Below are 18577 nucleotides of genomic sequence, written 5' to 3' on the forward strand. Positions count from 1 at the left end.
GCTAGCGCCATCTTAATTCTAAATAACAATGTCTAAAAATGCCTTCTGATTACAGTACCTCTAAGGATCATCTTCTGTAAAGTTACACAAACACACACCCCCTCTGTGTCTCTAAGCTTACAGGCCTGCCCCAAAAACAACTGTAACTGAGGAGGACTGTGAAGAAGGAAATGCTCTCCAGTCCCTGAAACACTAACATATGACTCCACAGAACCTCTGAACGCAGGGCTCCCACGACGTAAGTGAGGAACGGAGAAGGAGGGCCCGGTGACAGGCGGGGGTGCATCAGGGCTGGGCACAGAAGAGGGCAATGCTAATGCTCAATCTGTGAGATAGTTGTTAATCAGCTAGATAAATAAATTCACGAGCTAGAATTTATTTCAATTGCAAGGATGAGGTGGTCCTTCAGCTATGTGAAGGAGGAGGAAACACACGGCAGCAGCTGGGCTCGGCAATAAATGCCACATTTACCTTGTTAATTTCAAACTGGCTCACTGGGACACTGCCATTTAGCACGTTTTCTCCAATTTCTATTAACCTCTTCTGAATGTTTTCCACTATAGTGTCCCGACTTTGATCCGAAAGAATCTGGCCAATGACAAAGCTGCACAAAAAAAAAAAAAAAAGGATTGATTTTTCAATATCATACTTTATTAATAAAGGAGAGAAAAGGAAGATAAATGTGATTAGATTAACATGTGGAGAAGAACTGGACTAAAAGCTAACATGAGGGTTAATGTCCAAAAGGCCATTAAGGCCATTACTATTTGTTTTTTAACATTAACTCTACCAAAGGTTGCCAACCTTGCAATGTCAGGTCTGCCCTTAAATACACAGATCTTTTTTTTTTAAAAACGAGGCAGCTAATGCTTCACACAAAATGTGGACAGAGAAAGGCATGTGTTCCATTGGATTTTTATGCAATTACAAAATTCCCAAGCAGTTCTATTCTCCGTGTAGGGTAAAATTTTAGAGGCTAAATATTTCACTTTCCTCATGAAGCACCAAGATATTATCTCTAATGTCAACCCACCTGAGATGACCACTGGCTAGGAAAATAGGAATATAAAGTTCTTTATGCAAATTTTTTAAAAACCCGAAGATTTCACTTTTCTCTCTTAAAAGCTTCATTATATTTCTCAGTGTTCTCGAATTGCATGCTATCCCTCAAAAACTTCATGTTGTTCTAACCAGACACCACCCCCCCCCCGCCAAAATAAAAAGGAAAAAAAGGAGTAAGGAAGCCAATATTTTATCCATTTCTGAGAAAATGCAGAGCGAGGGTTTGACAGCTGCATTATAATTTGTCAGAAAAAGAACCCTGACAAAAACATTTGTATAGCTTTAATTACTAATACATTTCTAACTCAGAGAAATTTACTTCTATTATGATGCATCTTTTCTTAGAAAACACAAAGCTGAAGAGAACACTCTAATCGACAGTCTATACAAAGTAGTTTCATCTTTGGGTACGTTTGGGGGCAATGAAGCATTTCAAACTATATTTCACAAGAGGCTAACAGTGACCCAGACTCAGATGATCAACTCTGCCTAATCAAGAGTAGTTTTGCAGAAGCAACAATTGCTCAATCTCCCAACTTGAACACAAGAGGAAGATAGGGAAACAAGTAAAAACTGCTGGTATTCAGCAATAGTAAAATCAATCTAAAATTTTGCTTTAAAAAAAAAATTCATCTATTTTCAGAATTGGTTAGGTTCACAAAGCAGGAATTACCTGGAAAGATGGTACAAAAAGCACCTAATGACTTGTCTTTTTAAGATGGGTGCTTTATAAGTTAATGTAGCCCTAAAAACAAACAAACAGGTCTTCTTATCACAATCTTTAGTCTTGGGTGCAAAGCTAGGGGGTCGGTCATGACATTTATTATTTTGGAGGCACATATGGTATTTGAGAACTACCTCTTAAATTAACCTGGGATGAGTAAGAATCTTTACACACAAATGATACAGTCGGGGCCAAAGTCTCACTCCATGGCCCACTTTGAATCCTAGAACATTTTAAGCCACAACATGGGGACACTTTAACAATTACGATCCTAAGGAGGCACTAGGAAGATTCAGGAGCACAACACAAGGCACTTTTTAATAGAAACAGTATAGCAAAACAAAACAAAAACAAGCTAACATCAATGAAAAGTAATGTTGTAATCGTCTAAAATGTGAAGGTTTACCCTCACTGTGAGTTGAAACTCATAAGGTGCATGTTACAGCAAGCATCTCTTACTGAACAAGTTTGGCTTTGTTTAAGTTTTATCCTATCTGTAAAATTCCACTCCAAGTTAAGTAAGAATTGTTAATATGCAATGATAACAGTAACAAAAAAAAAAGTTGTGTACTTGTGCTTGGCCGAATCAAAGTATTCTCCACGTCATTAATGCTTGAATTTTTTTAAAGAGAAAAAACAAAAGCAAAAACAAAAGCTGAACTCACTTTCCAGTGTCTTTAGCAAGATCACACCAATCTCTTCTAACTATATCTAATCCTTTCACCTCCTGTTTGGTGACGTAATTCCCATCCGATGTTGGCTCGACAACCAGAGCAGCGTATTTCTTTTTCTTCAACAGTAGCAGAGACTTAAAAATACCATCAATGTCTATTTCAAGCAGTTTGTACAACTTATTCACTTCACTTTTTACCTGTGAAAATTTCAACCATTAGTTAGTGCTAGCTTCTCAAACATCAAACAAGGAGAAGATGAACATTGCTACAAATTGCCAAGAGTTAATCTGAACAGAACTTGAAGTCACACAAGGCTAGAAGGCATTTACTTAGGTCATATGGGACATGATATTATATTGGGTATGATTCAAGAGCTTCAGAAAAGCACAGGGAGAAAAACAGACAAAAAGATACATAGACAATAATATAAATATATCATCCCACTCAACCAAAAGATAGAACTGGCAGGCTCAGTCACAGGAAATTTATGAAAATTCTCAAGTAGTCTTTTTTTAATCTAAAAACTGAATGTATAAGTACTTACCTTCAAACTACCGAATCAGATTAGATAGTCTAACAACTAGACACATGACCAATAAAACTTTGAGATTAAAATAGTGTCTAAGATCTCCCTATACCTCCCAAAGCACCTTGAATATAAGCAAATAACTCTCTGCTGAACAAATAAATGAACAGCTACTTGCTCTTTATTGACAAGGTCAAGGCACAGACTGTCACCTCTAGCGACGGTCCAATGAGTACAGTAATGTCAAGCCTGCTCTCAAGTAAAGACTATAGTTCAAATTTCACACATTTTACGGGGAAAAGACAGGAAGCTGTTAGCTTGTAAGATGATATCTTAGTTTTAGTTTATTGGAACAACATCTAACATAGCAAGTGTTGAAGAAACACTTGCTAACTATGAACTGCAACTAGGAGGCTACAAATGATTATTTTTAAATGTCCCCTTGACTCTTCAAATATATTTTAAGTACTCCTGTAAAAATTACAGATGTATGTGTATTATGTATGTATGTAGGTAGGTATTTATCCTTATCTATCACTGTATAAAATGCATCTGAATACTACTTGAGATGTATTTCTACTTATGAATGACAATGTGATAAGTTCCAACATGATCACATCTTAAACTGAGACTGTTTACAAAAGTAAAACATATCTATCACTTAAGGAAGAAAAAAATTCCTTTTGAATTTTGCCCTGAAAACAAACAACTGGAGCAGAAGTTAAGAAATATAAAAAAGGATGAAGAAATGAAGGCATCAAGTTCATTATTTTCAGAAGGATACACATGGACATGAACAGGAATTTATGAAGTTCCATGTACACATGGAATTCATGAAAGCAGGTAAAATGGATAGTTTCATCAAATTATCTCACCTTGTTTCCCAGTTTAAATACTTCCTCCAGATTGGTACTATTGGTGTTTATCATAATTGAATCTGTATCTCCATAAATAACTTCAAGATTCATCTAATAAAAAGCAACAATTATGAAAATTAGTAAGTGACCATTACACACAGTGAAACTCAAGATTTTCCATACTATAGAAATTGCAGGTTCCAGATGAATTTTCAAAAGTCTGTGCTTATTCCTATCCATACTGTCACTGTACAATCGAAGACTAAACCTCAGTAAGCCAGAAAGGCTAGCACTGCCACATTAAGAAAATCTCCCTCATTTCCTTAAAACAAACAGAAGAGTGGCAGGGGAAGTATCCACTTCCAAATGAATTAAAATGTGGGACTGAATAAAGAAAGAGACGAGACAAGGGAAGTGACATCTATATTTACCCACTGTACCACAAACTTAGTGGTCACGACGATTTAGGAAGCAGAAACAAAATGGGTTTTTTTAAATTCAGGAGCACAAATCCGTATTAAATTCTTAACAGTTTCAAACAGTATTTAGTAGAATATGAAGAGTGCCAAAAAAATCAATCATCACAAACAACAGTGGAGCACATACAGTATAAAGGCCTGGAAGTAAACTCTAATTAGCACTGTTACTAATTTGCTTGAAACACTCACATATAGGCTTCAAGCAGCGGCTAGATCATATCAGTGTTAGTAAAAGAAAAAGGCTATAATCCATTAGGAGGGATTATAAACGTAAACTAGGCATCCTAAGAAGCCATTTCCAGGCTGTCTGGGTTACAGTTTTCCTTGAATACAAAAAAATGTCATCAGCATTACCTTCTGTACCATCTCCTTTGTATGCATCAAAATCTAAATGAAATAAAAAAAAGTCAAGATTAATGCATTACAGAATTATAGAAACATAAATATAAGCCATTTAGAGATAGGTATGCCAATGATTTGTCATTTCCATACATTTTTAAAGCTCTTGACAGTTTTCTAACTACAACCCTCAAAACAACAACATCAACGTAATCTAAAAATAATTTTGCCTCTACGCTGGCTGTTAGCTGGAGATACGTAAGCAGATTTAGTGTAAAGATCTATGTAAGAAGACCTATGTAAAGATCTATTTTTAATAAATATGCATAATAAAACATCCTTTTCTAATACAGCACAAAGGCAAACTATTCTCGGTATCAATATTTAAATAGAACTGCATGGCTAAAAACAAAGCTTGACAGAGCATTTCAAATCTGGCAATTCTTACAGTATTCAGGATCTTAAAAAGTTAAAAAAAATACATATATATGATTTAAATTTCTTCCTTAGACTAAACTTCTTGAAGGCAGAAAGTAGATCTTTATTATCTATCCCTGGAGCTTGCAAAGTGCCCAGTACAGAGGTGAGGCTCAATAAACATTCAGGGAACAAACACACATGGTAGATAATACCTGTAGAGAGGTCTGTCCCCAGGCCTAAATAGATGTAAGACTGGAGACATATAGGTGATAATGTAGATGTAGATAAAAACATATAAATTATCTGAGACTAGATCAGAAGTAACACATATTTAACAAAGGGAGGCCTCTTCAAAGGAGTAACACGACATACTGAGCACTCAGTACATGTGTTATGTGTAAAATATATGGGCCGGATACTGTGCTATAAGCATTTCGTGCATTTTCTCATTTCTTTCTCCGAGATCCCCAAGACAGCCACTGAATACTCCCAATTTTTAGATGCAAAAAACAAAGAGAAAATAATTAATTTGTCCCAGTAAGTGACAGAGCAAGTATACGAAACCAGGCGCTCTGACTCCAGAGGGTGGGGCCTTAGTCACTACATGCTATTGCCTCTAGAGCAGCATCCATTGTTCAGAGCATCGATCTAAACCAGAAGTCACTCTTCCAACGAGCCAGATAGATTAACTTCATTTATATTTCTTTTTCTTACCTCCAAGAGTCTTCCTTGTCAACTAAGCTCAAACTTCATGGTGTCGTTTCTGTCCTTCATGTCTTTTATAATACAAAGCCCTATAAATCCTGACCTTAGAGTATCTTTTATATCTACCCCTTATTTTCCATTTCCACTGCCTACCTTCCCTGCAGAACTGTCTCCCAATATTGTTTATGCATTCAGTGTCCTATGTTCTTGGGCAAGGAAGACCTTGCCTTGCCCTGGGGGTGATGGGTGGTGGAGAGTAATGATGAGGCTAACCAGTGGTTTAAATGGTGGCTGTACAGTGGAATCGCCTGAGTATCTTTTGAATAATACCAATACCTGGCCCCACAATTCTTTTAAACAGCTCTCAAGATTATTCTTCTGCTTGCAGGCAGGGTTAAGGACCACTGGACTAAGATAATCATGATAATCCCATAATGGAAACAGTTTTTGGCTGACACTTTGTCACCTCCCCAACTAGACCACAAGCTCCTGGAGGTCAGATCCCATGTTTGCACTGAACATCTGACAGGCACTCAAAAAACTGCTGGCCAGGTGACTGATAGATCTCACAATAATCCCAATCACTTTTCTACCAGACACTAAAATTCAGTTCACTCATGAAAAAGCATCCACTCTCCTCCACTTCATCTTCATTTTTTAACATTCAAATTACAGGGAAATGCATTGTGGGAGAATACCTGATAATTCCTTTGGGAAAAGGGCAGTAATGAGATCAACCGAAGTCAGGTTAATCATAGTGAGGACAGAACTACTTCTCACGAACTACTTCTTCACCCCCTGCCCCTTCCACCCTTCTAAGCTTGGCTTTCCTCATCACAACAGACAGCTCCACAAGGTAACTATTACGCTAAGTAAAACACCTCCAGCGCCATCTGTCACTACAACTCCACAAGTGCGCTAACGGATGTCTTCTCTCCTTTCACACCGTAAACCAAACCTACTCTGTCCTGAGTGCGCCTCCAACGTGAACTGGCAACTCTCACTTTTCAGATCCATTACCCACTCCCACAATGTCCTGCCACCAACTCACAACCACTTCCACACACTATGTGAGGGCAGTTACTAAAATGAGTCTCCCTTTGGCAGCAGAAACCTCTTGGTGGATGTTTTGCAAAGAAATGGTAGAAAACTAAGCAAACTATAAAGACTATACTGCAACTGCTTTTTCAGCTAACACATTATTTTAGAGATTATACCATACTTACATAAAGAGCTGCCTTATTGTTTTTAATGACTACATAGCATTCCACTGGCAGATCGGCAGATTACATGTATATAAGGGTTATTTACTGAAGTGGGGTTATGAAGGTAAAGTGTAGAAACCACCTACATGTAATCTGCCAATCTGCCAGTAACAAGGTAAACTCCTACAAGAGGACTTATTGGGCCAAAGGTTGTATGCTTCAAATTTTTGATAAATATAGCCAAACAGGTCTCTGCAGAGTTTGTACCAATTTCTGAGGATAGTTTTAGTCATCATCTTTCCTGTAGTCTACCACATTCCTAGGACCTAAAAGAGGGCCTGGTACGTGGCAGCTATCAATGAGTATTTGTAGCATGCTGAATGAATATCCTAAGGAGTCGGCAGTATTATAAACCCCACTTTCACAGGAGGAAAACTAGGCTCTATGATTTTGCCCAAAGTAACAGAGCTAATCAAGAGTGTGATCTGGAATCTGGTCCTTACGTTTCATTTTCTTTTCATTATGTCACACTGCCTTGTTACAAAGCCCATTCCACATGAATGTTCTAGAAGCCAACGATCAAAATCTTACACATTACAGATATCTTCCCCATTAAGGAAATGCATTTTTTAAAAAAAGCCACAGGTATCCAGAAAGGTCAACTGGACACAAGGTACAGTGATTACAAGATGGCCGTTTCCAAGTTCACTTCAAAGTGACAAGCCTAATATTAAAGTGACCCATTCTGACAGAAAATCATTTTCTAAGTGCCAGCAGCTAGAAAACAGGGCTATAAAGTCTTGCTAAATTCATTAATAAGGCAGTCTGCAGTTATCTGATTTCACAGCAACACCTGCATATTTATCTACTCATTACCAATTGGATGATGGAATTTTTTCAAGCACATTTCAAAAATCTGCCAACTTCAAGTGTAAAAAAATAAACTTTGTGGTTAATTTTTCCCTTAACAAAGTACAGCTGTTGAGAATAATTGTTCAAGATCTTACCCTGTAATGTCAACTGCAGCAGAACAAAGAGTATTTAATTAGCAAATCTATCCAGTAATTCAACACCTATTATATAAAATGCCTTCATGATTTTATTCAGGATAATTTGCTAAGAGGGTTATTACTGACATTCAGATGGAATTTAAAATTCCTACGCAAGTCGAGTCATAATAGCAGTAATGATCTCCCCAATCAGGAGATTCGGTGTCACACGAGGCTCTCTTGCAATGCAGCAGCCCATTTCCTGACTTCTTAATTCCTGGGCTCAGCTCAGTGAGAGCCCTTCATGCCGGTATTTCAGTCAGCAATACAGCTTTAATGGGACTCTATTAAAATAACTAGAACAAAAATGACTTTTTTGGGGGGTTAAAAAGAATGACAGCACTGCCATCATATCAATCATCGCAGGCTCTGCAGAACAGGGCGGGGTGGGGGGGCAGGAAAGGAGTGGGGCTGAGGGTGGGGAGGACAACAATTAAAGTAATACGAAAAGGTGTTTTAACCCCAATCAGAGCCGCCAAATGCTGGGGAAGGGTGGGGAGAACCAAAAAGGAAATGTTAAGTGTATTGCAAAAACTTGCTTCCTGAACAGAATAACTGGTTCAGGGATACAACCCACAACGTGGTTTACTAAGCAGAGAGAGCACGTCTGTTGGGTCGGAGGTGAACAACAGTGGTGACCTGGGACCAACTGCAACCGAGGTGTGCGGGTACAGGTTCTCCTAGCAAGCCCAGGATAAAGCCAGGCTCTTTACTTTTCGCTAGAACAGAGTACTAGTGCCTTGCCATGCATTCATTCAAAGGTTATGAAATGTCTGTAGATGCTATTACAGACTGCAACAGCGCTTATTAATACTAAATGGGAGAAAACACCAACTTTCCAGTTAAAAAACGCCTCAAGCTCCTATTTCAAAAGTATGGATTTATTATACCAGTATCTACTAACAAGAAACCCACTTTGGTGTCTGATACAGAAACTAAACACAACGGAAATCTTCTAAGTGAAGAAAATGCTAGGTAAGGTCACATTCGAAACAAGTAACACATGAACAGAATGACAAGTGAAATCTCAAATGGCTTTAGGATTCTTCTGTTAGTGATGACATAAAATTAGAAATAAACTGGAAAGTTTCTAAAATACATTAGCATGATAGGGGGAGCAAAATGAATGGTTTTGAAGGATAGGGGAGAGAAAAGAAATATAAATATTATGATATGTGGTAATCAGACCACTATCTAAGCTTTCCCTATTCCCAATTTCAGCAATTTCCAAGCAGGACTCAGTGTTACTCAGTTCTCCTGGTTGGCGAACATCTTTTATTTCATCTTATTAGATGGACTTTTTCCTATTTTCCTAATCTCTGTTATTCTTAGATGTGTGTCTTCTCTAAGATGCTCAAGGAGCAAGGCCTTTGGTTTAATAAGCACCTTACTTTGTCTCCACCATTCCTGTGACACTGGTTTCCTTACTGCCTTTAAAACTTGGCTTTACTCTCTTTAAAACTGGGATAACACTACCACTTAATTCCCTGAGCTAGGTGGGAATAAGAACTGTAGGCTGAAAACATGCTTTGCAAAGATAAAATGTTACATAAATGAGTTCAAAAACAAACAAAAAAAACAAAAAACACAAGTCAGGGGTCTGAAATCTGAGTCCTGGTTTAAACTGACAATTATTAATTAGCTAAGCGATGTGAGAACAAGTTGGTTTCCCTCCCTAGGCAATGGCATCCTCATTTATAAGATTAAGAGGTTGGGATTCCTCCCAGATAGAAATATCTAGAATCCAAGTTTGACAAATAGCAATATCTCTTCCTTATATCTGGTTGTTTTGTCATTGGACCATATTCATTTCTTTAGTATTAGGAAAAGGAGGCACTAATATATCCAACAAAGATAACTAGCATTACAAGAATGTATTTCCATATTCTAGATTGCTTTTGAAGGCTATGTGGTTGTAAAATAACTAGAAACATGTCAGCTCTCCCAAGTTGTCTACTTAATTTAACGAGTGTACGTATTTATAGTACCTAGAAACATATGCCACCTTCTCTTGCGACCCACCCCCCGCTCCCCCCATCCCAAACCCACGGGGGAGATTATACACACATCTACATATATACGTCAGTGCTTCTCATCCTCAGCACTACTGACATTTTAGGCCAGATAATTCTTTGTCATCAGGGACTGTCCCAGGCCTCTACTCACCAGATGCCAGTAGCATGCATGCACATGCATGTGTGTGCAGACACACACACACACACACACACACACACGCTTTCTCCAGTTATGACAACCAAAATTGTCTCCACATATTGCCCAATGATTCCTGGGGAGCGTAACTGCTCTTGGTTGAGATTCAGTGATCATACACTGATGACTCAACATTTTCTCTCTCCAAGCCCATATTCAATTATCTGTTCCGTAAGCATTTATTCTATATCCCAACCATCTCCTCCAAACCTTCACCAGCTCCAGACATAATAAATGGCACCCCCAGGAGCCATCAACTAAAACAAAGGGCTGACTTTCTTTATGATCCAATGAGCCAACAAGTCTCACATTAGACTCTCTTTTTCCAGTGGGGCACCTCCTGCCAGTGTGCTGTCCCTCCTCCAGGCCCTAATCACTCAGCCTACCCGTCTCCAGCATCGGTACCTTCCAAGCCATTCTTCACATTTTGCCAGTGTTCCTTCTAAAACGTCCTCTTTAAAATGAAATTCAAACCCCTCAGCTTGACCTGAGACTCATGATCTAGTTGAGGCCCGCCTCATCTTCTAATGCTTCCCACACACACCCCCTTGATCTAGACTTCTGGAAGTGCTGTGAGTACACTGAACAAGTACTCTTTTCTTGCTTCTGTGCTTTTCACATGCTGTTTCCCCACAATGCTTTAAAGTGCAGTTTCCAAAGTTAGGCTGTGTGGTGGCTACTTTTATGCGTGAACTTGGCTAGGCCATGACACCCAGATATACCCAAACACCAGGCTGCAAGCTGCTGTGAACGTTTTTGGTTTTGTTTTTTGTTTTTTGTTTTTACAAGAGATTGACATTTAAATCAGCCTACTGAATAAAGGAGGAAACACACCACAATGTAGGTGGGCCTGACACAATCAGTTGAAGGCCTTAAGAGAAAAAGACCAAGGTCCCCTCAAAGAAGAGGGAACTCTGCAGCAGACAGCCTTCAGTGAAGCCAAAACTCAACTCTTCCTCGTGAAACATCAATTTATGTTCCGTATGTTTGGATGTCCAGTTTGCCAATGTGCTCTGCAGATTTCAGAACTTGCCAGCTCCCACAATCACACGAGTCAATTCCTTAACACCAATCCCTCTCCTTCACCCTCTCATCCTGACAAACATACACTCCTACTGGTTCCGTTTCTCTAGAAAACCTTAATACAGGCTGCCTGAGTTCAAAGCCTAACAGCACGCCTTATAAGCTGTGTGACCTCAGGCACACAGTATAACCTCTCTCTAAGCCCCCAGTTTCATGACTTAAAATGGAGACAGTAACTGCAGCTTCCTTACCATAGGGCTGCTGTGAGCATTAAATGTAACAACATATGTAAATTGTTCTGTACAGTCTCTGATACTTAAGTTTGCAGTGTTACGTATTATCATTACCTGACATCTACTCACTTTACAAGGAACTTCACACCATCAGAAAAGCCTCTTTGGCCTCTCCAATCCAATGATATTAACAAGTATGTTAGTCCAATGTAGCCCCCACATTATTCTGTGAATACCACAGCATACAACTCTATTAGAAAAGGTAAAATTAAGAAACTATAAGCAAATTATAAGCAGAGAACATGTCTTTGCCATTAAACCTAACACAATGCCTGGCACAAAGTAGTACGTCAATACATACTTATTTCTTAGGCTTGAGTAAAAGGAGGCCAACCCAAGTGGTCCAGCGCAAGAAGAGCAAAGCCATGGATTGATAAGTGCATCTCCACAACAAGAAGACCCTAAGGCTGGTTATAGAAAGTGGCAATTAAACCCACACACAGCACATATTTAAATGCTAGCTCTTTCCATGCAAGAAATGAAAAGTGAATCAGTTTTAGTCCCACCTTCAAATACAATGCATGTTAAACATCCACTCAAGAGAAATGAATTTCTACCCCAGTGATAAAGTCCTGTTAATTATAAACTTCACTTAAAGTGTACCTCTCCCGTACAACTCTTGTTTCCAGATAAACTGATTTTGTTTAAAATTAAAATCCTTAATTTACAACCTAACCTTCTGATAGCTCATGTGTAAGGAATATAAAACATGCTGAATAAACAAAGCTTTCTGAAAGGTTTCTCCTCCCCAACAGACACAGTTAATGATATTTATGAGTATCTCTCAATTACTTCCCTAAAATTTGACACTGCCCTAAAATTTGACACAGCCATAATTGTGATCTAAAAGCTTAAACACCCACAAACTATGGCTTTGAATACATGAATTGAAAAGTGAACTTCTCCCATGTCTTCCAACTTCTTGCCCCCAAATATTTATTTATCTTGTGGATTTTTAAAAATCTACTTTATATTTTGACTTTAAAAAAAAAACTGTTTTCAGCTTTAAAGAAACCTTCCTTTCATGACATTCTTATTCTCTAGTCCTCCTCCACCCCAATCTCCAGTTGAGAAACTCACATCTTATATGTTTCACTTGAAGTTATGTGCATCATTGCCACACATGGCATTATATCTGACACAGGACCCTGGAGAGCTTGTAGAGCCAGCTTTAAAGCACACTTTGGCCAAATTTATTCACCAACACAAGAGTTCAAGTACAAGACTACACTCTAAATATTAAATTTCCAGGTAGAAAAAACCATAAGACAACAAAATTGAAACTAGAGCAGGAGATATTAACCTAAAGTCAAGATACCTGAAAATCCCTGAAACTCTTAAGGAAAAATTTGAATGCATGTCTAGATGCATTTTTCTAGGAAGAGGGTCCGTGTATTTCATCAATTTTGAAATTTCAATTCATTTAAATATAAGTATCATGGAAGATGTTCCAATTAGCCATAAAAATAGAGCACCTTCAGATCTCTCAGAATTCATATAATGTCCACGGAACTAGAAACACCCCCGCCTAACGGTCTTTGCCTCTTGTTTTGGAGCTCGGTGTTTTCAGCACCTCCAGTCTATTCCCCTCACAGAAAAACATGGACATGTCAAAAGGCACCAAGATTTGGTTCCCTGATTGACTCCTCACATAACTCATCTGGGGGGCTAATTAAGACATGGCCAAACTATGTCCGCAGGGTAAGTGAACATCAGCATTCAGGCAAGTTTCATACAACCTGATGAAAATTGACTCAAAGTGTCTTACTTCAGTAATCACTTAGACAGAATGAATTTTACATTAGTGGATCAAACGTGCACCAGGCCTCAGTGGAAATAAAAAGGGCTTAGAGTAATAGGATTTATAAATCCACCCATTAGGTTAATGGCTAAATGATTTACATGTAACTTTCTCCCCCACCCCGCCCTCCCTCACCCTTTAACTCAGTAAAAACTATGCTTGGCATTTTCCACTGCAGTGCCATACACAAAGGAAATAGCCTTTCTATTTTGGGACGTTCTAATTTCTAATAATGGCTTGGGTAGCTACCATTAACTCTTTCAAAGCACAAATAATTGACTAATAAAATTAAGTAGTCTATAAGGCTTGAAAGTGCTTAATTGATCATAATTGTCTATTTGAGAGGAAGGCGTCAGGCCGGCTATGCTGAGATAATGAAGTTGGGCAATTCTGAAACGCTGCAATCAAGATAATACTTACAGCAAAAAAGGACATTAGCATTTTCTAGAATCTGCAGTATTTTCTTGATAACTGAGGTCACAGGAAAATCTGATTAGGAAACTTTGAGCTCCCGACCCCCACAAATGGCAGATTTCACAGGCTGCCAGTTGTCATTACTCAGCACCTGGCCTGAAGCCCAACCCTGAGAGAGCACCGAGCTGGGGGTCTGGAGGACAACCTGAAGTTAGAGGATGACCAAGGTGCTGCTGTCACCAGTTTGATGGAAGCACTTTTGATTTCCTGGAAGCTCCTTTTTAGGGCTGGCATGTGACAGGACAGTCATGAAACTGTTCTTCATTATTCTCTGCCTCAAGAGAGGTCAGAGGAGGGAGAGCTTCTTAAGCCCAAGACCTGGGGAGGTGGATGGGGGCAACCCCCTCGCTCAGTACCAGGACTAAATACTAAATTCTGCTCTATAATGACCACTCTTTCTATAGCAACTCTACTTACAAAATGGTGTCCCATGCCCAGCTCCTTTTATTAGAAGTTCAGAAAACAGATTCTAAGAGCTAGCTATGATTAAAATACGGAGGGTTTCCACTTCAAAGAAAAATCTTCTTTTCAGAAAGATGGTCTAGTTTTAGGGAAATGTGACTCTGTTCACCTGTCCAGAGACATATGCGTTGCACACATACTCAGGCATGCCCCTCTATATTTAAGGATCAATCAAATAATGTGTTCCCTCACTTTTCCTCCTGTCTCATCATCAACTATGCTTTTTCTAGGAAGAATCCAGAAAATTTTGAAAGAAACAGATGAATACAAAGTTGAAAAAAGTCATTTGGGATGAAGGTGCAGAATCTGAAGAGGACAAAAGGACAAAACATCAATATATAAGCTATATAAGATTTGGTGACCCCCTACTAAAAAAAAAATCCCCTTTACTTTTGACCTTCATTGCATTTTCACTCTAATCTGGCCAAGGTTCAAGAATTTGATACGGATTCTAGGAAGCCCTGTTATTTTCCTTCTGTTTCGAATCTCAAAAAGGAACTAATCATTCACTCACCAATGAGTATTTCCTGAACAGTTCTCATAAGCGAGGTGGAGGGGACACAAAGGTGAGTGATTCAGCCACAATCCCTTCCCTCTAGAGCGTGTCATGTCTACTGGAGAACCAAACAGGCAACTGAAAAATATATACACGCATACATAGTAGGGGTCCCTGGGGTAGGAGTTCGAGGAAATTCATGGAAGCAGATTATAGAAAAGGGGAAAGTGGGCTCTGGGGCATAATAGGAAAAGCGGAACCAGGAGTGTATGTGACAATTCCAAGAACAGAGGAGAAGCTCAAAGGTAATTAAAGAAGATTAGGTTTTCAAAAAATTTTTTTAAAAATTTTGTTTGTTTTGTTATGTCTTTGCAACGAGAAGAAAATTTAAAGTATGGCCAAGGCTAGAATGCTTGATAAACTGAGGAGAGGGCAGGAAAGAGGCTCAACTGTGAAGGGCCTCACAAGCTACAGTAAGGACTTTAAACTAGGGAGTGATATAATCAGATTGACATTTTAAAGAGGTCTGTCTGGCTATAAAACTTGTGGAGAATACATGTGGGGGGGGCAGTGTCCAGGGAGAAGGAATGAGGCTTGAATAACATAATAGTCATTGCACTGGAGATAGAGTCACAAGGTATTTAGGAAGTGGAATCTCCAAGACTTGGCAACTGGCTGGATTTGGGGCATGAGGAAGAGACAGGAGTCCAGGGTGACACCCACATTCCCGACTTAACGACTGGGGAGATAGTCAATCACTGAGACGGAATCCGGGAAGGGGAGCAGACACAGGGGGCAGTTTTGGAACTGATGAATATGCTATGCCTGTGGACACCTAAGTGGAGACCATAGGGAAGTGGGTGGAAGCTAAGATGCTCAATAGAGGGGACGTGAGGAGTCTCAGGTACAAGAAATCCAATGCCCAACTGAGATGCAATATAGGAATAAATCAAAGCAACATCAGCCTGCAGGCAGTAACGGAGCCCATCAAAACAGACGGCTCACAATGGGGCAACGGGAGTAAAGAGACAAGGCAAGCTCGCACCCCCCCCCCAACAGTGATGGTGCTCCATGGGTCTCCTGATCCCTCATTCCAACTCTAGCACCTTCCTTTCCCTTCCAGCTATCAGATCTCCATTCTTTCTGTCATAACTGGCAGGTGTCACACAGCCCCGTGGCCACTGGCAAATCGGAGGCAGGCTGCCACCATCAGACAGCCAGGCACCACACGCTGACCTTTAACGAGAACGATCCCAACAGGTGGCTAGCGCCTAATACAAATAATTGTAGTAAGCCTCCAAAGGTCAAAAGAGGGGAGCACCTTGCCTTTTCACCAGCAACCACAACACCCACAAACAGCAAGTAACACCACTGCAGTGACTCCTCTCCTGGAGGCAGTGATGGGCTCGACAAGAAGACAGAGCATCAATTCCTTTGCTTCACAAGTAAAGTGCTTCCTACAGCTCTGACACAGCCATCCGCTTCCTACCTCTCTTCCGCATCGGGGATCGGGGAGGGCGGCCTTCTTACGTCTAGGCCAGCGCCATGTGTTCGTAGTTCCGGGTTATACTTATCCACTACAGGAAAAGTAGCGATGGGGGAGGGGCTCCCCCATTTCCAAATAATATTCTTCACACCCTTCAAAAGAAACTCTGTAGGTCATAAGTGATAAAATTGAGTGCCGTTGCCAAGATTCAATTTGATAATATCAAATGTCTCACATGGACCTTTGACCTCAGGGCAAGCCACTGTTTTGACAGAAGAACCGGCTGTGGCTCAGGGGGTGGGTGGAGTCTCCTGAGGGACAACTGTCTCATCACTGCCCAGAAATCCCACTGGGTGGGAAGCAGCCAGGAGTCTGAGACCTGCTGTAGGACCCCAGGTGCTGATCTACAGCCTTTCTCCCTGACCTTTACAGACAAAAAAAGAAGAAAAGAAAAAAGAAAAAGATCTTTCTTTCCCCTGGACAACCCCCTCGCCTCCCACCCTCTTAAACCTTGTGACTGCAGATGGCATGGCTAGGACGAGCCACACACTGCTGGCATGTCGGTCCCCGGATAAAGAATCCAAGCAGTAGATCAGATTCCTGTCAGCTGCAAACGAGCCAGCACTTCAGCTGCTTCTCATTCTTTATTTTTAAATGGCAGGATGGGCTCTCAAGGGGCATGGTGGCCTGTCACACAAGAAGAGACTAAAGATTAAAAAGAAAAAATCTAAACCTGTGAGGGTGCGCAGACTCACTCGAGACTGAGACCTGTTCCAGCGTTTTACAAACCAGTATGAGTGTGTTTCTCTTAGTGACTTAGTGGGAGAAAAGTCATTATGGAACCAAAAAAAAAATCTAACTGCTGATCAGTCCTTAGTCAATGGGACTAACAGATTGACTCTTCTGCTAATAATCTGGAAAATATTTATTTTCAGACCTCTGAGCCCAGAGTATTAAAATACTGGGATGAGCTACCAATGACAGTTACCTACTCAATCAGTCCCCAAAACCAAGAGCATGTAAAATTAAACATAAATCAAGAAAACTTAAAGAGGATGGTTAGGGAGAACTTACCTATGCAGAATACAAAATGTGCTTTCTTTTTTCCCTATACAACCACCATCACCACCAGATCATTCTCAACTAATTCTTAGAAGCTAAAGACCAACTTGGATTTTGATGTATAAACTGCTTTTGAAGATATTTCATTTTAAACAGATAAACACTTTTTTTAAAAAAAAATGCAAGGCGAAGACACCCTTTTGAGAAACTAAGAAAACAGATGTGGAAGCCATTTGTTTAGATGAAGAGGAATTTTCGCTTTTATAGGAATACAATGATTCATGAAGAGGAAAAAAGTCTGTCATCAAGTTTACTTCAATAGATACTCTTGGGTTTGAGGCAGCTTTCTAAATATGGCCATTGCTTTTCTTCACATCTCATCTCTCCTGAAATATCTCAAACTACCACTAACAAACATTACTTTTATTGTCTTTGTTCTTTTAAATTTTCTGCTTAGTTAATATATCATGCAGGGGGAAAAAATCTACAACTCTGGTCCTCCAGCATTATATACTTGCTTTTAGTGCTTAGATAGCTGCACAAAGTACCTTCTGCTTTAGGGGTTTATCAAAAACAAGCTAGCTTGAGATAAAACATTAGGAATACAAGAACCCTTGACAATAAGTTCAGAAAGAACAGCTCTTCTTAACCCCAAAGGAGATGAAGTCAAAGAACAGTGAAGTTTTTTTTAAGAATTTCTGGCAAAAAGGAAAATCTCCTTTCTTGGTTTGTCTGTTTAATGCAGATGCCAAGATGAACTAAAACAGGAAAAGAAAGGCGGGGGGGATTGCTTTCAACCAGAGCAAATGCTTAAGAAATTCCTCTTTGCTTCTTCCTGTGCCCCACACCCACCTGCTCCCACCCTCTCCTCCTGGCCCATCAGCAGCTCCCCTCTCAGTGGGTCTGACTACAGGCCAGTCTCGGAGTTAAGAGGTGCACGGTCTGCAGGGATGAGGTACTTACCCTCCATGCACCTCTGCCTCTTCCACAAAAGGACAGGGCAGAACTGGCCAGTGCTCCTCAGGAGGTTTTCTGTTTGATAAATGAACAACCCAACAAACAAAGCCCCTCACAATTCCCTACCCCTTACGATTCTACTATGATCCCAATTAAGAATCACAGAAAAAAAGAAATAATCTCTTTTCTGCAACATCCCCATCTGCCAATATTTTGCCACATTACTTTCTACAGTTTATATTTCAAAAATAGATGTCTTAACCCATCCCAAA

The 18577-nt window shown here is 39.8% G+C and overlaps 1 protein-coding gene across 2 annotated transcripts in view; it reads right to left on the reverse strand.

The window, feature by feature from the left end:
• Positions 1–18577, reverse strand: part of POLA1 (DNA polymerase alpha 1, catalytic subunit) — a 265803-nt gene that overhangs the window by 158348 nt on the left and 88878 nt on the right. For both annotated transcript variants that reach the window (XM_010986714.3, XM_031445684.2), the window contains exons 27-30: positions 4677–4709; positions 3862–3954; positions 2452–2657; positions 472–604 (exon numbers count right to left, since the gene is read on the reverse strand). In XM_010986714.3, coding sequence (XP_010985016.1) covers positions 472–604; positions 2452–2657; positions 3862–3954; positions 4677–4709 — 465 coding nt within the window. The remainder of the gene's footprint in view (positions 1–471; positions 605–2451; positions 2658–3861; positions 3955–4676; positions 4710–18577) is intronic.

This window comes from Camelus dromedarius, chromosome X (assembly GCF_036321535.1).
Source record: "Camelus dromedarius isolate mCamDro1 chromosome X, mCamDro1.pat, whole genome shotgun sequence".
Taxonomy (NCBI): Eukaryota; Metazoa; Chordata; class Mammalia; order Artiodactyla; family Camelidae; genus Camelus; species Camelus dromedarius.